Here is a 23,353-nt window from a genome sequence, read left to right as displayed (position 1 = left end):
CATATAGACATACAGTACATATAACATAGAGTACATACTCACCGTCACTTGTCACTTTGATCCCCGAAGCCATTGTCGCCTGAGGAATAAATATCAAAATAAAAAACCACCAATATACTTACCCCGATCCGCAGAAGTCCACGAGGGTCCCACGTCGATCTTGCGTGGAGAACAGCAGCATCAGGAGGTTGGGCCATGGGATATATTGTCCATACTGTTTATGAGCACACCTGTTGCTATCCATTTTTGTATTATTGTTACTAATTTAATATTAATAAAAATTTGCATTTTTCTATATGGGATTTATTGCGTGCTCTTGTGCTCCTCCTTTTAATAATATTATGCTTTGAGCTTACGCCTAGGGTGTTGGAGCTGGGTTGTTCCTTGTCTCCCTATCACCCTTTACTTATGGGACATTCGTTGCCATGTAGTATGTATGTAGCATGTATGTAGCATGTATGTTACATGTAGTATATATGTAGTTTGCATGTTGCATGTATGTAGCATGTATTTTTTTTTTATTTTTTTTTTTACATTCAACACATTAGCCGGATGATGGGACTACTACTGTCCCATCATTGGCTAATGTGTCAATCACTGTCATGGTAGCAGGCATCGCCCGATGGGACTTGTAGTCCCATCAGACAATGCCTGCACAGACCCCCGGAGCCTGCACAGACCACCGGCAGGCCGGCACAGCCCCCCGGCAGGTCGGTACAGACCCCCGGCAGGCCGCACAGACCCCCGGAGCCTGCACAGACCCCCGGACAGTCGGCACAGACCACCGGCAGGCCGGCACAGCCCCCCGGCAGGCCGGTACAGACCCCCGGACAGTCGGCACAGACCCCCCGAAGGCCCGCACAGACAGCGCATCATGATGACGTCATTTCGGCAGCCAATCAGAGCCACAAAAGTGGTTCATTGCATTTTGGACTTCCGATTCCGGTATCCGATACGAAAAAAGTATCGGTACTCGGTATCGGAATTCCGATACGGCAAATATTGGCCGATACCCGATACTTGCGGTATCGGAAAGCTCAACACTATTCGTCATACAACAACCCCAAGGCTTGAAAAAATGCGTTCACAATAGTCAGAATAGGATCATCTGGTTTCAAAGAAAACGCCCAATCCTGGGGATCGCCACGCAGCAAAGAGATGACAATTTTAACCTGCTGCGCGGAGCTCCATGACGAGTTAGGCTTCAAGGCAAAAAATAATTTACAATTATTTTTGAAATTCAAAAATTTAGACCGATCCCCAAAAAACACATCAGGAGTAGGGATCTTTGGTTCAGCAGCATGTGAATGAGTAAGGTAGGTGGAAATTCCACCACTTCCGCAGCGAGCTGCCCCACACGATCAGACAATTGCTTTATCTCCATTGAGAGAAAAAAAATTCCCCCTACGGCCTCAGAAATATAGAGGAAAAAATATACACACTTTTTTTTTTTTTTCTACAATTTTTTTTCCTGCTATTGAGTACCCAAGGATCTGCGGTATGGCGGGTGATTCTGTTATGAATGAGTCACTGTAGGAGGCAATAACAGAAATACTAGCTAAGTCCAGAAAACCAGAGAAGTTGGCAGCTATCGGATTGCAGACCCCTGAACCCAGCAACAACAACTAGCAGTAGCCGTGGGGCACTCCTACGGTGCCCTAGACCCCTCGATCACAGCCGGAGAACTACATAGCCTAAAGACAGAAAGGGAAATCTATACTGCCCCAGAGCAGACCCCAAAGCAATAGGCAGCCCCCAACATATAATGACGGTGAAGCAAGATGAAAAAACACTCACACGGATAGAAAGATAGGCTGAGCAAATGATGGGGCCCAAGCTAACTAAATAGGACAGGATAGAAAAGCTGCTGTCTGCAATCCGCCAAAACCCTCTCAAAACAAGAGCCAACAGACTGATAGGGAAAAAAGCCCTGAAGACGCTAGGCTTCAAAAAGACTATATCAGTACTCAGGTATTTTCTGAAGACAGAGCAAAAAGGAATTCAGCTCACCCAGCAGGGAAAGGCAGAAATCCAGAAAAACAAGGCAAAACAAAACCAAAACACAAATGCAAAAAGCAGAGCAGAAAACTTAGCTTTTGAGGAGCAGGAATCAGACTGGTCTCCACGAATCCCTCAGAGAAATCACCTGCAAGGCAGAAGGGCGTCGGCTGCCTTATATCCAGTCAGCAATTCCAGTCACCCAGTCATCATCATTCTGCTCAGGTGCTTTGTAATCAGCCTCACTACCCTCCTTCACCAGAAGAGGGAGTTCATCAGACCTCAATGGTGAAGGGGAAAATTAACTCACAACAGAAGTCTAGGTGGAAAACCATCTGTTGCATGTCTTACTTGTGTTAACATACCCACTCAAATGTGACAGCTTTTTTGCAGACATTTCTGAAAATAACATCTATTCATAAAAATTCTGTCCACAAAATGTCTGCTGGTGGAGGAGCATGTGACCGGATCAGTCCCTCAGCCTCCTGCAATTGAAAAGCAGCTTTCCTAGGTGAAGTGATTTTCAATTGGACGAGGCTGATGGACAGGTCTGGTCACATGCTGCTCCATCTGCAGCCATTTTGTGGACATTGCGGTCTGTGATGAAGCCTGCGCTAACAAGAGCCGGACGAGAACCTGTAATACTTACATATTAGTAAATGCCAAAAAATCATGTCATTGACACATGTGTTAAAATGAAGACAAAGTGGCCAACCCCTTTAAGCAATGGATAATTATTAAATAACGGATATACCTATAGTTTTTTCATAAATAGAAATGAAATAGAAATGGGATATAAGTGAAATATACAGTGTATATATATATATATTATATACACACACACACACACACACACACACACAGTATATAAGCCGAGATTTTCAGCCCATTTTTTTGGGCTGAAAATCCCACTCTCGGCTTATGTTCGAGTCATATACACCAGGGGATACTAAAGATGGTTAGCACTCGACTGAAGAGTTGAGTATACGGTGCTAGTGAGAAGGAGCCAGTGGCCCCAAAAGTATGAGTTCAATATAGAATCACTGCACACGTGGAATATGCTCAAAATGAACTTTTTGTAATTTTTATTTAACGGTGATGAAGCGACAGCTGACTTTATCACATAGTCGCCCTTTTAAAGTAGAGTTTCAATAGTCACCGGGTAATTATGATCACTGCTAGGCAATATTTCAAAAAGATGTGGATTATCCCTGGCAGTAGGGAGAAAGATGGTGTGGCATAGGTTCCCACGCGTATCACCACAATTGTGGCTTCCTCAGGGAAAAAGATAGCATGCTATCTTTTCCCTGAGGAAGCCACAATTGTGGTGATACGCGTGGGAACCTATCCCACACCATCTCTCTCTCTCTACTGCCAGGGCCCTGGCTCAGACTCTAGGATCCACACTCACTCTGGATAATCCGCATCTTTTTGAAATATTACCTAGCAGTGATCATAATTACCCGGTGACTACTGAAACTACTTTAAAAGGGCGACTATGTGATAAAGGCCATTGTCAGGCCGAAACGTCAGCTGTCGCGTCATCACCGTTAAATAAAAATTACAAAAAGTTAATTTTGAGCATATTCCACGTGTGCAGTGATTCTATATTGAACATATACACCAGGGGGTCGGAGGGGGAGGGGGGGCGGCGGTCTCAGGTCATACTTACCCTTCCTGGCGCTGTCTCTGCAGCCCCCAGCTTCTCTACGATCTCCCTTCCTTCAGTGGTCACATGGTACCGCTCATTAAACTCATGAATATGCACATATTCATGAGTTTAATGAGTGGTACCACGTGACCGCTGAAGGCAGGAAGGGAGACCGTGGGAGAACGGGGCTGCAGAGACCGCGCCAGGACGGGTAAGTTTAGCAATATTCACCTGTCCGGGGTCCATCGCTGCTTGCTGCTGTCTGGCACGTCATCTGTCAGTGACGTTCAGACAGCAGAGGGAACGGTGACGTAGTTAGTGTGCGCCGCGCCCCCTGCAGTCTGAATGTCACTGACAGATGATGTGCCAGACAGCAGCAAGCAGCAATGGACCCCGGACAGGTGAATATCTCAGGTGCCAGCAGTGACACCGGCACCTGGCTCCCAGAGACGGAGAGGTGAGTATGTCATTTTTTTATTTTTAAATGCAGCAGCAGCGACAGCACATGGGGCCAAATCTATGGAGCATCTTATGGGGGCAGCATATGGGGGCATAATCTATGGAGCATATTATGGGGGCAGCATATGGGGGCATAATCTATGAAACATCTTATGGGGCAGCATATAGGGGCATAATCTATGGAGCATCTTATGGGGACACCATATTCTATGGAGCATCTTATGGGGGCAGCATATGGGGGCATAATCTATGGAGAATCTTAAGGGGGCATAATCTATGGAACATGTTATGGGGCCATAACCTTTATGGTGCATTATATGGGGCATATTATTCTATGGAGCATCTTATGGGGGCATAATCTATGAACATCTTATGGGGCCATAACCTTTGTGCAGCATTATATGGGGTTTATTTTGTATGGAGCATCTTATGGGGCTATCATGAACTGTTTGGAGCATTATGTGGGGCTCCTGATTCAATATGGATATTCAGAAGCATTTAACCTACTGATGTCTCAATTAATTTTACTTTTATTGGTATATATTTTTATTTTTTAAATTCACCAATAGCTGCTGCATTTTCCACCCTAGGCTTATACTCGAGTCAATAAGTTTTCCAAGTTTTTTGTGGCAAAATAAGGGGGGTCTGCTTATACTCGAGTATATACGGTATATATATATATGTACACACACACACACACACACACTATTATATATATATATATATATATATATATATATATATATATATATATATACACACACACACACACACACACACATATATATATATATATATATATATATATATACACACACACACACACACACACATAAATACATACATACATACACACATACATCGCATTTTTCGGATTATAAGTGTTATGGTCGGCGGAACACACTAAATAAAAATATAAATAAAGCGTGTTCGCCGTCCGGGATCCACCGTGCGGCAGATGTAGAAACCGCTGCTAATGAGGCAGAGCACAAGGACAGTAATGTGCAAAGGGTTAAACTGCACCTGGTGCACAAAAGCAAGCTCTGTTGAATTCACAGAGCTGCAAGCATAAACATATGTAAAGTAACGCAGAAGCAGTCTGTTTCACACACAGAGCTGCAAGCAAAACACATATACAAAAACGCTAAGTCTGTTTTAACTTCACAGAAGCTCAGGGTGACAGACGTGGTATAGGGTCACAGGAGTCGCCAAGAGTGACAGGCCTGACTCCGTCTAGACCTACCGATAAACGTCTGACGTAGTGGCGTTGCAACCGCGAATGCACACTGGGCTGCAACTGCAGCGCGGCAGGAACAGAGCCGCTGGAAAAGCGCTGCAAAGATTCTGGCGCAATGCAGGGTGCAGGCTGCTGCAACAGGTGAGGCTTGAGCGCGCTGGCGCTAGCGCTGCTAGAGACTGAATCCCACACACTCTCACAGACGTATTATCAGAGGGAAGGGGTTTCTTAATGAGTCAGTCACCAGTCCAAGCATCCATCACCATACACACAGCAGCAGTATGAAAATACTAGCGCATGGCGAAACAGCCATGCGCACTTTTTATAGCGTACGGGACCTTCCGGAAATCTCCAGAGCCCAGAGCAGAACCAATGAAATCAGGAGCAGGACCTGAGCACCTGACTCCTGATCTCCAATGAGAGCTCGTCCCGTGAGCCTGCTCAGAAGCTGGGAAAAAGGACTTAGCTTCTGGAGATAAATGTGAGAATCTGGGTTGCTGCATAGGCATAGAAGGACCCAAATTCCTAATATTACCCCCCCTCCTAGGGCCCCCTCCTCCCTGAACCCTCCGATCCACCAGCCCGTGAGTGCCACAAACCTCAGACTCGTCAAAAGGCGAGCCTGATGTCCCGGTAGGTGAAACTGAAAACCGGGACACGCGGACGGTATCAGCGGAGGCCAGGTCGCCAGGTCTCAAGAGGGACACCCGGGAGACAATGGGAGCGGGAGTTTTAGGAAGGCGCCACCGTGTATCGGCGGGTGTAGCCACACTCCATTCGGGAAGGCTGTCCCGAGCACATAGGGTGCCTGCCCGAATGAACTTTTTTAGATCCCGAGCCCTGTGCGGCTACCAATACGAACCGGCCAGTGACTTCGTGGTCTGCATATAGCCACGATGGCCGTGCGCATTTGGCGCGTGTGCCCACGCGAGAACTTTAGGCCGCTGGCGAGGAGGAACAAAAGTCTCGCCTACCGACTCACAGTGTCATGTCGGACGCTGTTCACACCACAGCATCCGGCAGGCAGAGGTAGTTCCACCTCCAGCCACTATAGCCTCAGTGGCGCCGGCCTGATCTTCAGGCTCTCGGGGGTTAATCCTGCTGGAGACCAGGTTACAGTTATCACCGACCATAAGAATCTGCTCTATCTGGAGTCGGCCAAGCGTCTGTCTCCTAGGCAGGCTCGCTGGGCATTGTTTTTTACTCGTTTCAATTTTCTTGTGACGTACCGTCCCGGGGCTAAAAACACCAAGGCGGATGCTTTGTCTAGGTGTTTTCCGGGGGGAGAACCTCGGGAAGAGCCTGTACCCATCCTCCAGAAAGGGGTAGTGGTCTCGGCTCTCACGACTGAGGTAGAGGCGGAGATTGCCGAGGCCCAAGAGGAGGTACCACCAGGACTTCCCGCCAACAAATCATTTGTACCCCTGCATCTTCGGCCTAAGGTGTTGAAGGAACACCACGATTCGGTACTGGCTGGTCACCCAGGGGTGAAGGGCACCTTAGAGCTGGTATCGCGTCGTTTCTGGTGGCCCAAAATCCGGCAGGACGTGGTCTCGTACGTGGCAGCTTGCATCACGTGCGCTAGGGCTAAGTCACCCCGAACCCGTCCTGCTGGCACGCTACAGCCTCTGGGGGTACCCAATAGGCCATGGACAGAAATCTCCATGTATTTTATCACTGACTTGCCAGCCTCGGCAGGGAACACGGTCATCCTGGTGGTGGTTGACCGTTTTTCAAAGATGGCGCATTTTGTGGCGTTGTCCTCTTTGCCCAATGCTAAGACGTTGGCTCAGGTATTTGTGAAGGAGGTGGTCAGACTCCACGGAGTACCGTCTGACATAGTATCTGATAGGGGTACGCAATTTGTGGCGAGGTTTTGGAAAGCTTTTTGCTCAAGGTTGGGGATCAAGTTGTCACATTCATCGGCGTTTCATCCACAGTCTAATGGACAAACTGAGCGCATGAACCAAAATCTAGAACAGTATTTACGATGCTTTGTGTCCGACAACCAGGAGGAGTGGTCTACTTTCCTTCCTCTGGCCGAATTCGCATTAAATAATCACCGCCAAGAGTCATCAGGAGAGTCTCCATTCTTTTGTGTGTACGGTCAACATCCTCAGTTTTGTACCTTACGTCAGGGTGACTCCGGGGGTGTCCCGGAGGAGGATCAGCTAGGAGCCCAATTGTCATCAGTCTGGAGGCGGGTGAAACAGCGTTTGTTGAGCATGAGTGCCAGGTACAAACGGGTGGCTGACAGTAGACGCGTGCCAGGTCCGGACCTGTGTGTGGGTGAATGGGTGTGGTTAGCTACGAAGAACATAAAACTCAAAATCCCTTCTTTAAAACTGGGTCCAAGGTTTATTGGGCCTTTTAGGATTTCTGCCATCATTAACCCAGTAGCTTATCGGTTGGAACTTCCCGCGGTGTACAAGATACACAACGTTTTTCACAGGGCTTTATTGAAAAAGGTGGTAGGCTTGGTGGACACGACGCCGATGCCACCTCCAGTCATGGTGGATGGCGAGTTAGAGTTCGAGGTCGCCAAGGTAGTGGACTCTCGAGTAGTACGCCGTACTCTTCAGTATTTGGTGCACTGGCGGGGGTATGGTCCAGAGGAGAGGTCTTGGGTTCCAGCCTCAGACATACATGCGGATCGGCTGGTCAGTTCTTTTCACCGTCGTCATCCGGACAAGCCGGGTCCTATGAGTCTTGAGGGCCCTGGGGTCCCTCGTAGAAGACGGGGTACTGTCATGTCGGACGCTGTTCACACCACAGCATCCGGCAGGCAGAGGTAGTTCCACCTCCAGCCACTATAGCCTCAGTGGCGCCGGCCTGATCTTCAGGCTCTCGGGGGTTAATCCTGCTGGAGACCAGGTTGGATGGTTAGTCACGCCCACGGTCTTTAAATAGTCATGCTGGCCTATGGGCGTCGCCGATTATAGCTTGTGTTTCATACCAAGTGGTTCCGGTCTGGAGTGGAGGTGTTCAAGAGAGAGAGATTCATATCTGGTGTCGTATGATCCGTCGTTATCCTTTCTCCTTCCCATATTTGTGTTTAGTTGTGCCCTGTTCACATTACTGTTTATTCCTGTGTGTGTGCGGCGCAGTGCAGTTTAAGTTCTCCCTGTCTGTCATTATTTGTGTGGGAGCTTTGGTGGTGACTTCTCACTGGGTGGAGGGTGGAGGGTTAAGTGCAGGGCTGAGCAGGAGATAAGGAAAGGTCGGAGGCTCAGGCATTTGCACCTTCAGCAAAAACCCTGGGTTGAGGGTCAGACAGGGTTTCCCCTAGTAAAGGGACACCACAGGGGCCCCGGGTATTTCAGCCTTAGTTGAACTAAGCCCCCGTGACACACAGTCAGACTATTGCGGGGCGCTGTCTTCCTGGGAAGCAGCGAGTGGATGGTGACAACCGCATATGGACTCTTGAGCCGGACATGTCTCAGAAATGGCGCGAGACACCTCCATGGGCTCGGGAGGTAGAACCTCTGGCTCGGGCAGGTTCAGGGGCTCAAAAAATTTGGGAGCCGGAGTACCTCTCCGTTTGGAGTGAGCACGCTCCATACCACGCTCCAAAAAACGGAGGTCGATATGGGAGGAGATGGAGATTAGCTCCTCCAGAGTGGTAGGGATCTCTCTAGTGGAGAGAGCATCCTTCACGTGCTCTGCTAATCCTCTCCAAAAAACTGGGATCAGTGCCTTGTCAGACCACTTTAACTCAGACGCCAGTTTCCGAAAACGGACGGCGTATTGGCTGACTGAGAGTGATCCCTGAGACAAGGCGAGCAGTTGGAGAGAGGTATCGTGTGTCACCCGTAGACCGAGAAACACCTGCTTGATAGTTGTTAGCAGATTAGCCGCGGTCCGAACATCCGGTTCACCACGCTCCCATAGCGGCGTAGCCCATTCCAGCGCCTTGCCTGACAGTAGGGATATAATAAAGGCCACCTTGGCCCGCTCTGTAGGGAATTGCGCAGCCAGCAGCTCCAGATGGATCGAGCACTGGCTGATAAAACCCCTGCAGGAGGCGCCATCCCCAGAATATTTTTCGGGCAAGGCAACGGGAGGCGGGTAACTGTCGGCGCAAGGGCGGACATGGACATACGCCCTACCACGTCCGTAAGTGCCTGGACAGCAGCATCTGTGGCCTGCGAAGCTGCGAGGGCCCTCTCAAGAGTAGCCAAGCGATCCTCGAGCTGTCGCACGCACTGCAACAGTTGCTGCTGGTCTGCCATCTTTAGCCAGACCCTGGCGCTAGTATTATGTTATGGTCGGCGGAACACGCTAAATAAAAATATAAATAAAGCATGTTCGAAACCACTGCTAACGAGGCAGAGCACAAGGACGGTAATGTGCACAGGGTTAAACTGCACCTGGTGCACAAAAGCAAGCTCTGTTGAACTCACAGAGCTGCAAGCATAAACATATGTAAAGTAACGCTGAAGCAGTCTGTTTCACACACAGAGCTGCAAGCAAAACACATATACAAAAACGCTGAGTCTGTTTTAACTTCACAGAAGCTCAGCGTGACAGACGTGGTATAGGGTCACAGGAGTCGCCAAGAGTGACTGGCCTGACTCCGTCTAGACCTACCGATAAACGTCTGACGCAGTGGCGTTGCAACCGCGAATGCACACTGGGCTGCAACTGCAGCGCGGCAGGAACAGAGCCACTGGAAAAGCGCTGCAAAGACGCTGGCGCAATGCAGGGCGCAGGCTGCTGCAACAGGTGAGGCTAGAGCGCGCTGGCGCTAGCGCTGCTAGAGACTGAATCCCACACACTCTCACAGATGTATCATCAGAGGGAAGGGGTTTCTTAATGAGTCAGTCACCAGTCCAAGCATCCATCACCATACACACAGCAGCAGTATGAAAATACTAGCGCATGGCGGAACAGCCATGCGCACTTTTCATAGCGTACGGGACCTTCCGGAAATTTCCAGAGCCCAGAGCAGAACCAATGAAATCAGGAGCAGGACCTGAGCACCTGACTCCTGAACTCCAATGCGAGCTCGTCCTGTGAACATGCTCAGAAGCTGGGAAAAAGGACTTAGCCTCTGGAGATAAATGTGAGAATCTGGGTTGCTGCATAGGCATAGAAGGACCCAGATTCCTAACAATAAGACACACTTTTTTCCCTCAAAATCTGGGGGAAAAATGGGGGTGCGTCTTATAATGCGGATATACCTTACCGGCCGCGGTGGAGCAGGGTCCCAGGGTCGCTGCTGGAGGAAGCAAAAGTGGGGCGTTGCTGCAGGCTGGGATGAGGGGGTGTTTCGCTGCGGGTGAAAATGGCTGAGGTGCTCTGTTGTGTGGGGGAACTCTGTCGGAATTTTGGGAAAGCCCGGAGCCCCCTACATATCCATTACTGCGATGCGGTGACGTCCGTACCGCATTGGAGTAATGGACATGCAGGGGGAGAGGGGGCTCTGGGTTTTCACAAAATGCCGGTGGAGCCTCCACACAACAGAGCACCTCAGCCATTTTCACCCACAGCGGTGCACATCGGAAAACCTCCTCATCCCAGCCTGCGGCCTGCAGCAACTTGCCACTCTTGCCTCCTCCGGCAGCAAACCAGGGATCCCATTTCACAGCAGCCACCACCCTCGGTAAGCAATAAGACGCATGGATTATAATAGGCCCCACCATTTTATTAAAAAAAAAAAGGGTTTTTTTCCTCTTTTTCTCCTCAAAATTTGGGGTGCTTCTTATAATCCGGTTCATCTTATAATCTGTAAAATACGGTATATGCAATTGCCATGATAGTGATTATCAACAGCTCAGCCATTAGTTGGTTATTGCAACAAGCCCATTGAACCATACCATGAGAAGTACAGAACATACCTGTTTTGGCTGACTTCCTTTAGAAAGAATATCCAACAAATCTACAGAGGACACAAAGTAAAAACGAGGAAAAGCCAAACGCTTAGTTTCCAAATACTGGGATAAAGCTTTCTCACACAGCGATAGTCTGGAAAAAAAGAGGGATTGCAAGGGAGTCAGAAATGATCATAAATTCTCAAAACCACATAAAATGGAGTTTTTAATAGAAAATAAACACAATACATTGTATAGTGATTAAAAAAGATAAAAATGTGTCCGACAATGTGTTTTTAGTTGAATGTTTTTTAGGCCCTTTCACACCACTAGTGTCCTGGCTTTGGTTTATAAAGGAAATACATATGGAATTCTGAGTTACTCCTTAATTGGGATTTATCAGGGGTACTGTACTTTTGATGACAAGAACAACATTGTAATCAGCACGATCCATAACGATCCATAAGAAATACAGGAAAGACACTTGAAGTCCCACTGCAACATTTTTTTTATTTCAGCTTTTACTTTCTATAAATAATACATGTTTGGTATGTAATTATTATACTTATTTTTGCCGTTTCCAGCGCTGCTCCATACCTCTCCTGCATCATATGACCGCAGCTCGTCCTTGCTGGCTCACACTAAGGACTGTCAGTTCTTCTCTTCATGTTGGTCTGTGAGAGCCTTGTTATGAGTCTCATAGAATTTACACTGAGAAAGTGACTTCCAGTCCATACATAAATGCTGTGTCAGCTGGCTAATCACAACTGCAGTCACTTAATCCAGGGGAGGAATGGAGTAGTGCTGGAAACAGCTGAATACAGCAATCAGTAAGTATTTTAATGGTTCCACTGACCATAATTCACTAATAGCTAACGAATAGCGAAATGAAAAGATCACCTTAAAGGGAATCTGTCACCCCTTTTTTGAGATATCAAATAATGATATCATTCAATTGTGTGTCACATAAGGATTCTCTTAGTACTTTTGCTTCCCCCTGACCCCGCACCTTTCATGCATAAATACCTTTTTTATATCGGTTCAGATGTATGTAAACTGCTGCTGTCCGGTCCGCTGGGCGGGGCTTATTCAACTGCTCCCCCTCCCTGTCTTGCTCTACACAAGAAGAAATGCGTAGAGCAAGACAGGGAGGGAGGAGCAGGTGAATAAGCCCCGCCCAGCGGACCGGACAACGGCCGTTTACATACATCTGAACCGATATAAACAAGGTATTTATGCATGAAAGGTGCCGGGTCAGGGGGAAGCAAAAGTACTAAGAGAATCCTTATGTGACACACAATTGAATGATATCATTATATGATATCTCAAAAAAGGGGTGACAGATTCCCTTTAAGTACTCTAACAGAAGCAAGAAAACCCAAAGGATGCCTGATCTACCGCTAAATTATTACATATATAAATCAAAATATTTGACATTACCTCATCTGTATTTCATCAAGAGTTTCATAGAGTTTGGGACGGTTCGTTGCATCCAGGACATTTCTTATTTTCTCTGTCTCAGACATTAATTCCTTCAAAGAAAACCACATAATGTGTTACAAAAAAATCTTGAAAACCACTAATTTTCCTATGTTCCCATCAAGGTGTTTGTGCAATAGAAAAATATAATTTGCATTATGTATTTTTATTTCTGATGGAAATACCACATTTACATGATACTATTTCTACTGGAATAGTCTGAGAAAGTAGTGGTTCCAGCACTCAGATTGTTTCTACTAAAAACAATATATACAGTGCCTTGCGAAAGTATTCGGCCCCCTGGAACTTTTCAACCTTTTCCCACATAACATGCTTCAAACATAAAGATACCAAATGTAAATTTTTGGTGAAGAATCAACAACAAGTGGAACACAATTGTGAAGTTGAACGAAATTTATTGGTTATTTTAAATTTTTGAGGAAATTCAAAAACTGAAAAGTGGGGCGTGCAATATTATTCAGCCCCTTTAACTTAATACTTTGTTGCGCCACCTTTTGCTGCGATTACAGCTGCAAGTCGCTTGGGGAATGTCTCTATCAGTTTTGTACATCGAGAGACTGAAATTCTTGCCCATTCTTTCTTGGCAAACAGCTCTAGCTCAGTGAGGTTTGATGGAGATCGTTTGTGAACAGCAGTTTTCAGCTCTTTCCACAGATTCTCGATTGGATTCAGGTCTGGACTTTGACTTGGCCATTCTAACACCTGGATACGTTTATTTGTGAACCATTCCATTGTAGATTTTGCTTTATCTTTGGAATCATTGTCTTATTGGAAGACAAATCTCCGTCCAAGTCTCAGGTCTTTTGCAGACTCCAACAGGTTTTCTTCAAGAATGGTCCTGTATTTGGCTCCATCCATCTTCCCATCAATTTTAAACATCTTCCCTGTCCCTGCTGAAGAAAAGCAGGCCCAATCAATGATGCTGCCACCACCATATTTGACAGTGGGGATGGTGTGTTCAGGGTGATGAGCTGTGTTGACTTTATGCTAAACATATCGTTTGTCATTGTTGCCAAAAAAGTTCGATTTTGGTTTCATCTGACCAGAGCACCTTCTTCTACATGTTTGGTGTGTCTCCCAGGTGGATTGTTGCAAACTTTAAACAACACGTTTTATGGATATCTTTGTGAAATGACTTTCTTCTTGCCACTCTTCCATAAAGGCCAGATTTGTGCAGTGCACGACTGATTGTTGTCCTATGGACAGACTGTCCCACCTCAGCTGTAGATCTCTGCGGTTCATCCAGAGTGATCATGGGCCTCTTGGCTGCATCTCTGATCAGTCTTCTCCTTGTTTGAGATGAAAGTTTAGAGGGACGGCCGGGCCATGGTAGATTTGCAGTGGTATGATACTCCTATTTCAATATGATCGCTTGCACGGTGCTCCTTGGGATGTTTAAAGTTTTGGAAATCATTTTGTATCCAAATCCGGCTTTAAACTTCTCCACAACAGTATCACGGACCTGACTGTTGTGTTCCTTGGTCTTCATGATTCTCTGTGCTTCAAACAGAACCCTGAGACTATCACAGAGCAGGTGCATTTATACGGACACTTGATTACACACAGGTGAATTATATTTATCATCATTAGTCATTTAGGACAACATTGGATCATTCAGAGATCCACAATGAACTTCTGGAGTGAGTTTGCTGCACTGAAAGTAAAGGGGCCGAATAATATTGCACGCCCCCCTTTTTAGTTTTTGAATTTGCAAAAAAAATTTAAAATAACCAATAAATTTCGATCAACTTCACAATTGTGTTCCACTTGTTGTTGATTCTTCACCAAAAACTTACATTTGATATCTTTAGGTTTAAAGCATGATATGAGGGAAAAGGTTGAAAAGTTCCACGGGGCCAAATACTTTCGCAAGGCACTGTACATAATCAAAAACGGGGAGCATTTATGCATTTTGAACCATCACTTCCAAGTTTTGTCTGCTGCGGATAAATCAATTGTCTAAATGTTGAGCTCTGTATAACCCCGCCCACACTACTGATTGACCATTTTCTGTGTAGAAATCTGCCAATCAGTGCTGGGGGTGTGGTTGGACGACATGCCTGCTGGCCAATTAGTCCTCCCTAGTGATAATCTCCTGCTGATAAAACACTGATTTTATCAACAATGCAGCAAGCAGCCCAGTAAGTGGTATATTGCAAGAATCAGGGTCTCTGCCCCTATATTATATTGCTCTCAGATTAGCTAGCAAAATCTGGTGTCAGATTCCCTTTAAATAGCTAGGTAACAAATTAATTGGTTCTGTTGCAAAACAGAAGATAGGAGACTTGCACCATTGTGGAGAACGGTGGCCACCCAACCCTCAACCCATACAATGAACCCACTGTGCATGCCTGTTTCCATGAAGAAAGCAGGGCCATAGGTGCCATTTACCTTGTTTTCTACCATCTATAGTGGGGAAGGGGATTACATTTTCCTTATAATACACAATTGACCAAAGTGTTCACCTCATAATGTGCAAGGACAGACCATAATATTAACTATATTTCTATAAATTATTTTTTCATATTTAACTATAATCCATTCTGGCTTTTAAGAAGGCAAAATAAATTACTTTAAAGTCCGTATCTACTCCATCAAATCGTTTGGCATCTTCTGGTAGCTGGTTTCTGATGTCTTCAGAGCCGATAAAAATGCTTTCTAGATGAGACCAAGTGCGCTGAACTTCCATCCAAATGTAAATCACAGAGTCCGCCAGGTTCAGCCTTCTCTGCCAACTGGACACTTGTTCGATAAAATATTCCACATACTTGCTTTGCACAATTGCCTGTAGCTGCACCTAAATAATGGACAGACCATGTGATGAAGGGTGCAACACCGAAGGAAATAAGTGAAAGATTCATGTAGCATCTGACATCCATCAGTAAAGCAAACGTTACTTTTTTCTGATTCATCTGTGAGTTTATAGTGAGGTCATTTCTGGCCGCAATTCAAAAAACTTACCTGGTTGCTATCCAAAGTCTCAAAAAGCTGCTCATCGGTTTTTATCAGGGGCGTTTCTGTGCGATGATGCTTTTCATAAGAAAATTCCAGAGTAGTCCAGGTCTGGCTAATTTCTGTAAGTATCTGATAATTAGAAGCATGGTTCTTATTAAACACATTTTTGGTGAGTTATTTCCTAGAATAAATTGCGTTCTTGTTGACTTACTTTCTCGGTACCCATTTCTTTCACAGCTTTGTCCACAATGTTCCTGACTTCATCCTCCACTTTATGCAGCTGTAGTGCAAGTAAGTCTGATAGTATGGTTTCCTCAGTCATTGAGAATTGGACCTAACGGGAAAAAAATCATGAAATTCTTAAATAATCAATAAGCAAATTGGTTACTAAAACAACTTGGAGAAAACTACATAAACAGCGATCAATGGTGTATTCTAATATCTCCATTTTACATATGCATACCCCAATTAGCTCAAGGATAAAATGACTTTTATTTTAACTTTAGTAAAATCATTAGTACAAAAGGGCAGCTATGTACAAATAGGTATACCCAATAAAGGGAACTACCTTGGAGTGAATTGCAGAGCACCTGGGCGCACTTTGAACACACAGGTTCTTAGACTTGTTAGCCTTTATTGGGTATACCTATTTGTACATAGCTGCCCTTTTGTATTAATGATTTTACTAAAGTTAAAACAAAAATCATTTTATCCTTGAGCTGGATTTCACCATTTTTTGGAACATATTCCAGGTTTGCAGAGACTAATCCATGCTCGGATTGCAACATGCCAGCAAAGAAACAGTGAGGTGAGCTGAAATAACTCCTGTGTGCCATACGCCAATTAGCCATAGTAAGACTGACACCTGTCAAATGGTGGTTTAGATTAGGCAGCAGATATTGATGCTGACTGGCTTTGAGCTGAGCAAGTCTGACAGTGGCCAAACTGATAACTGAGCCATAGTATCAGAGAAATGTCAGGTCTTGTGGGGTTGTTCATGGTATGAAGTGGTAAGAACATAACAAAACAGGTCCAACAAGAGACAGGATTCACCGATGCATGTGGTGAGCAAAGTCTAGTCCGATCCCAAAAAAGAGCGACTAATTGTTGGAAACAAAAGTGTAGTGTGAGAGAAAGGTGTGTGAGCACACAGTGTATCACAGTTTGTTAAGTTTGCAGAAAAGGATTTCCAGTTTGTCAAGGAGCGCTTCCGGCTGATTCATTAATTACTCCGAATATTTAAAGGAATATCCAGTTTATTATTAGACATAAAAACACAACGCGTTTCGGCTATACATAAAATTAGCCTTCATCAGGTAAAATTTGACCTGAATCAGCCGGAATCGCTCCTTGACAAACTGGAAATCCTTTTCTGCATTCTCTGACGAATCTCCTACAAGGTAGTTCGTTCCACCTGTTTTGAGCTGCAGGCCAGCAGATCCAGACGATTACTCCAGTATCCAAACACAGGGTTATACGCTGAGCAACAAGACACCAAAAAGGTGAGAATTTTTTATTTCTATCTGACATAATTAAAACTCTGCACTTAGATCTGCACCCCCCTTCTTTTTATGGATATTCCTTGAAATACTCGGAGTAATTAATGAATCAGCCGGAAGCGCTCCTTGACAAACTGGAAATCTTTCTCTGCAGTTTGTTAAGTTTGTGACTATGTAGCCAAAAACAGGTCATAGTACTATGATGTCCACTACCGAAAGAGCTTATAATGTCTATGTGAGCATCAGAACTGGATAGTGGAGCAATGGAAGAAGATGGCCTCCTCTGACAAATCTTTATTTTGCGCCATGTGGATGGCAGAGTGCATGTGTGTCTCTTACCGATGAAAAAGATGGCTGCAGAATGCACTATAAAGACAAGTGAGGGAGGCAGCGTGATGCTTCAGGCAATGTTCTGCTGGGAAACCATGGGCCCAGACATTCATGCTCCTTTGACACAAACCATCTATCTAAACATTACAAACACCTTCCTTATTGGCAATAGAATTCCCTAATAGCAGTGCCTTCTGCCATTAGGATAATGCCCCCTTCAACACTGAAAATATTTGTTGGAATATGTTTGGTACAACAACTCCATTCCTGTCTATGAGTGTTTATTTGCTAAATTGTATGCTGTTTATAAAGATAAAGCAACAAAAAAAACTCCCAGAGGCTCACACAGGGAGAGCATGTGACTATATCTCCTGTTTTCCTGTGTCTGTGTATGAGAGAAGCAGCGTGCTGTAGATGCTGCACAGATAGAGACACACACATGATTTATTCCTGATCTATTAAGCTCATCATATATTGTTCCTGTTTGTTCCTGGATAAAGAAGCTCCATTCTGACACGCTTGGAGAGTATCCTGAATAATCTGCTGCCAAAAATATTGCTAGGTAATGGCTTGAGGGACATAAGAGAACACTGGGTTGACTTTGCCTCCAAATTCCCCAGTTTTTAACTAATAAGTAGAGTTGAGCGACTTTTGCTTTTTTAGGATCGCGTTTCGTTTCGTGAAACCCGACTTTTCCAAAAGTCGGGTCGAGCAAGATCGTCCGATTATAGGGAAAAGTCGGGGTCGTCCCGAAACACGAAACCCAATGTAAGTCAATGGGGAATAAAAGTCGGCAGTGAGAGGAGGACAGGAAACACACCTACAGTGCCCATTTGAATGCCAAAAGCATCAATTCTTCTTACTTAAGCTTGTCAACCTTAATTAACTTCATAATACAAGTTACGCACTGAAAAATGGGGGTTATTTGGCTAAATTTGTGGGGGGGGAGGGCTGGCTGCAGGTTTTCATGTGCTCTGGGCGAAAGAGCGCCCCTTTAACACATACCACAACTCATCATGCTCCGATACAGCAGAGAAATAGTGGTATAGTACAATGAAAAATACCTCACTTTTTACATCTCATGACGAGGCCCATCTATTTCTCCATACAAAATCATTGGTCCCATATAATGTTTGAAACAGTATATGATGAGCTCCACATAATGCTACAGTATATGTTGGTCCCCATGGATGAAGCTCCACTGTCTTATGGGCCCAAATAATGCTCCAAACATAATGGGCCCCATTTCTAATGCTCTAGTGTATAATGGGCCCTGTAAATGCTGCTCCAGTGTCTGATGTCCACCTTTGGAATGTTCCAGTGTATGGTGGGCCCCATCTATCATTCTCCAGAGTATAGTGCTCCCCAAAAATTGCTGTCCCAACATAGAAAACAATCAAATAAGTCTCCTCGCTAGGGAATCCCTGTACTTGTCTGGACAGGTGCTGTAGCTTGCTTAACAGCTCGCCAGCCGTTCTCACGCCCAGTATGGATTGCACGTGATTGCACAAAGGTTAGAAAGGGTACCGTATCCCTGGATAACATGTATGGATAGCGTACACATTCAAAATATATGTCTATACAGCATGAGGCAGGCTCAGATGGTGTTAGGCCCAGTATGGATTGCACGTCATTGCACAAAGGTTAGAAGGGGTACCGTATCCCCGGATAACATGTATGGATAGCGCACACATTCAAAATATATGTCTATACAGCATGAGGCAGGCTCAGATGGTGTTAGGCCCAGTATGGATTGCACGTCATTGCACAAAGGTTAGAAGGGGTACCGTATCCCCGGATAACATGTATGGATAGCGTACACATTCAAAATATATGTCTATACAGCATGAGGCAGGCTCAGACGGTGTTAGGCCCAGTATGGATTGCACGTCATTGCACAAAGGTTAGAAAGGGTACCGTATCCCTGGATAACATGTATGGATAGCGTACACATTCAAAATATATGTCTATACAGCATGAGGCAGGCTCAGACGGTGTTAGGCCCAGTATGGATTGCACGTCATTGCACAAAGGTTAGAAAGGGTACCGTATCCCTGGATAACATGTATGGATAGCGTACACATTCAAAATATATGTCTATACAGCATGAGGCAGGCTCAGACGGTGTTAGGCCCAGTATGGATTGCACGTCATTGCACAAAGGTTAGAAGGGGTACCGTATCCCCGGATAACATGTATGGATAGCGTACACATTCAAAATATAGGTCTATACAGCATGAGGCAGGCTCAGACGGTGTTAGGCCCAGTATGGATTGCACGTCATTGCACAAAGGTTAGAAGGAGTACCATATCCCCGGATAACATGTATGGATAGCGTACACATTCAAAATATATGTCTATACAGCATGAGGCAGGCTCAGATGGTGTTAGGCCCAGTATGGATTGCACGTCATTGCACAAAGGTTAGAAGGGGTACCGTATCCCCGGATAACATGTATGGATAGCGTACACATTAAAAATATATGTCTATACAGCATGAGGCAGGCTCAGACAGTGTTAGGCCCAGTATGGATTGCACGTCATTGCACAAAGGTTAGAAGGGGTACCGTATCCCCGGATAACATGTATGGATAGCGTACACATTCAAAATATATGTCTATACAGCATGAGGCAGGCTCAGACGGTGTTAGGCCCAGTATGGATTGCACGTCATTGCAGAAAGGTTAGAAGGGGTACCGTATCCCCGGATAACATGTATGGATAGCGTACACATTCAAAATATATGTCTATACAGCATGAGGCAGGCTCAGACGGTGTTAGGCCCAGTATGGATTGCACGTCATTGCACAAAGGTTAGAAAGGGTACCGTATCCCTGGATAACATGTATGGATAGCGTACACATTCAAAATATATGTCTATACAGCATGAGGCAGGCTCAGACGGTGTTAGGCCCAGTATGGATTGCACGTCATTGCACAAAGGTTAGAAAGGGTACCGTATCCCTGGATAACATGTATGGATAGCGTACACATTCAAAATATATGTCTATACAGCATGAGGCAGGCTCAGACGGTGTTAGGCCCAGTATGGATTGCACGTCATTGCACAAAGGTTAGAAGGGGTACCGTATCCCCGGATAACATGTATGGATAGCGTACACATTCAAAATATATGTCTATACAGCATGAGGCAGGCTCAGACGGTGTTAGGCCCAGTATGGATTGCACGTCATTGCACAAAGGTTAGAAGGGGTACCGTATCCCCGGATAACATGTATGGATAGAGTACACATTCAAAATATATGTCTATACAGCATGAGGCAGGCTCAGACGGTGTTAGGCCCAGTATGGATTGCACGTCATTGCACAAAGTTTAGAAGGGGTAACGTATCCCCGGATAACATGTATGGATAGCGTACACATTCAAAATATATGTCTATACATCAGGAGGCAGGCTCAGATGGTGTCAGGCACAGTATGGATTTGACGGCCCAGATTACACAGTGGAGGAGCAGGGAGAGGTAAAGATTGCAAATGCTGGGGCCCTGGCCAAGCAAGGGGGGCCCACTCGTGTGCGTCGGTACTGGCACTGGGCCCCTCATAGTACAGCGGTGTGTCTGACGGCAGGTGTGCACCACCACCGTCAGAGACACTTGATTGTACTATGAGGGACCCTGTGCCAGTGCCCGCGCCCAAGAGTCGGCCTACCCACCTGTCCAGGGCAACGGCACTCGCACGGTGTCGTGCGCTAGGTGGTGACCCCGGCCATGGGGGGGGGAGGCAGCACAGTTAGGGAGTTTTAGAAAGTGGCATATGTTGATGTTGGACATTCAACTGATGCAAAAGGCGAAATAGGTGAAGTACCAGGAAGAGGTGGACCAAAGCAAGCCATTTTTCTGTCACCCTATGTGTCATCAGGGGAAGGTGGGACAAAATCCTTGGAAACCCATGCGTGGTTCATTTTAATGAAGGTTAGATCATCCACATTTTGGGTTGACAGACGGGTCCTTTTTTCTGTCAGGATTGATCCAGCTGCACTGAAGACTCTTTCCGATAGCACACTTGCAGCTGGGCAAGCGAGCTCCTGTAAGGCATATTGGGCCAATTCAGGCCAGGTGTCCAGTTTAGCGGCCCAATAGTCAAAGGGGAATGACCTGTGTGGGAGAACATCGATATGGGAGGAAAAGTAGTTTGTAACCATAGTTGACAACTGCTGTCTCCTGTCACTTTCCATCGATGCAGTATTACCAGTTGTGTAAGCGGTATTTGAAAAATCAGTCCACAACATTGTCATGAAACCCCTGTCTCCAACGCCACTTCTGCTGTGTGCACCACGAACACCTCTGCCAAGCTTCCCCCGGCCCGTACGGCTCGTGTGAGAACCATCACCGCTGCTGTGTGCTGGGAATGCCTCAAGCAACCGATTTACCAGAGTTGCTTGTTTATTAGCCAATATTAGGTCAAGGTTCTCCTGTGGCATGATGTTTTGTAATTTGCCTTTATAGCGTGGATCCAGGATGCTGGCCAACCAGTAGTCGTCATCGTTCATCATTTTGGCAATGCGGGGGTCCCTTTTTAGGATCCGCAAGGCATAATCTGACATGTGGGCCAATGTTCCCGGTGTCAATGATGCACTGCGAGTGCTGGGTGGAGGAGCACTTTCTGGCAAATCCACATCCCTCCAGTCACGCACAAACCCTGTACCAGACCTTGCCACGCCAACATTTTCACTTGCCCCACGAGATGCATCCTCCTCCCCTAAGTAATCATCTCCATCATCCTCCTCCTCCTCCTCCTCTTCTTCCTCCACCTCGTCCAGGAGAGGTCCCTGAGCAGACAATGGCTGAATGTCATCAAGGATTCCCTCCTCCTCTTCCTCCTCATCAACATTGGCTGCAGACGCCTGCTCCTTAAGGTGCGTCAAAGTTTGCATGAGCAGACGCATAAGTGGGATGCTCATGCTTAGGATGGCGTCGTCTGCGCTTACCAGCCGTGTGCATTCCTCAAAACACTGAAGGACTTTACAAAGGTCTTTCAGCTTCGACCACTGCACGCCTGTCAACTCCATGTCTGCTCTCAAAGTGCCTGGCCGTGTATCCTCCCACAAATGCATTATGGCCTGCCTCTGCTCGCACAGCTGCTCCACCATGTACAGGGTGGAGTTCCACCTTGTTGCAATGTCGATAATGAGGCGGTGGTTGGGAAGGTGGAGCAATCGCTGCAGCTTCTGCATACGAACGGAGTGTACAGGCGACCGGCGGATGTGCGCGCACAGTCTTCGCACCTTCTGGAGCAGGGCTGTTAACTCCGGATAATTTTTGAGGAAGCACTGCACCACCAGGTTCAAGGTGTGAGCCAAGCAAGGTATGTGGCTGAGTTTTGAAAGGGCTATGGCTGCCACAAAATTACGGCCGTTATCACTAACTACCTTGCCTGCCTCAAGATGTACACTGCCCAGCCATGACTCAGTTTGTCGCTTCAAGTACTCGGCCAGCACCTCGGCGGTGTGTCTGTCGCCCAAACACATCATCTGCAACACAGCCTGCTGACGCTTTCCACTAGCTGCTCGATAGGGGGACACATCGTGTGCAACAGTGGCAGCTGCAGATGGAGTGCTCGTACGACTGCGCTCTGTGGACGAGCTGTCGCTTCTGGAGGAGGAGGAGGGTCGAACGCCTACAGCCAACTGTTTCCTAGACCGTGGGCTAGGCAGCACTGTCCCACCACCGCTGTCCCCTGTGGACCCTGCATCCACCACATTAACCCAGTGCGCAGTGATGGATACGTAACGGCCCTGGCCATGCCGACTGGACCATGCATCAGTTGTGAGGTGCACCTTTCCACTCACTGACTGCTTGAGTGCATGGACAATGCGGTCTTTCACATGATGGTGGAGGGCTGGGATGGCTTTGCGAGAGAAGTGGCGACTGGGTAGGTCATAGCGTGGTAC

The 23,353-nt window shown here is 46.3% G+C and overlaps 1 protein-coding gene across 1 annotated transcript in view; it reads right to left on the bottom strand.

Moving 5' to 3' along the window:
* DNAH11 (dynein axonemal heavy chain 11) overlaps positions 1 to 23,353 on the bottom strand; it is a 395,178-nt gene that overhangs the window by 237,525 nt on the left and 134,300 nt on the right. Inside the window, exons 25-29 of the mRNA XM_073581471.1 lie at positions 15,825 to 15,947; positions 15,620 to 15,742; positions 15,231 to 15,455; positions 12,599 to 12,690; positions 11,186 to 11,312 (exon numbers count right to left, since the gene is read on the bottom strand). Of these exons, the coding sequence (XP_073437572.1) occupies positions 11,186 to 11,312; positions 12,599 to 12,690; positions 15,231 to 15,455; positions 15,620 to 15,742; positions 15,825 to 15,947 (690 nt within the window). The remainder of the gene's footprint in view (positions 1 to 11,185; positions 11,313 to 12,598; positions 12,691 to 15,230; positions 15,456 to 15,619; positions 15,743 to 15,824; positions 15,948 to 23,353) is intronic.

The sequence above is a fragment of the Dendrobates tinctorius genome, unplaced genomic scaffold, assembly GCF_039654945.1.
Source record: "Dendrobates tinctorius isolate UK_male_01 unplaced genomic scaffold, ASM3965494v1 ptg000070l, whole genome shotgun sequence".
Taxonomy (NCBI): Eukaryota; Metazoa; Chordata; class Amphibia; order Anura; family Dendrobatidae; genus Dendrobates; species Dendrobates tinctorius.
This window is presented reverse-complemented; position numbering and strand designations above follow the sequence as displayed.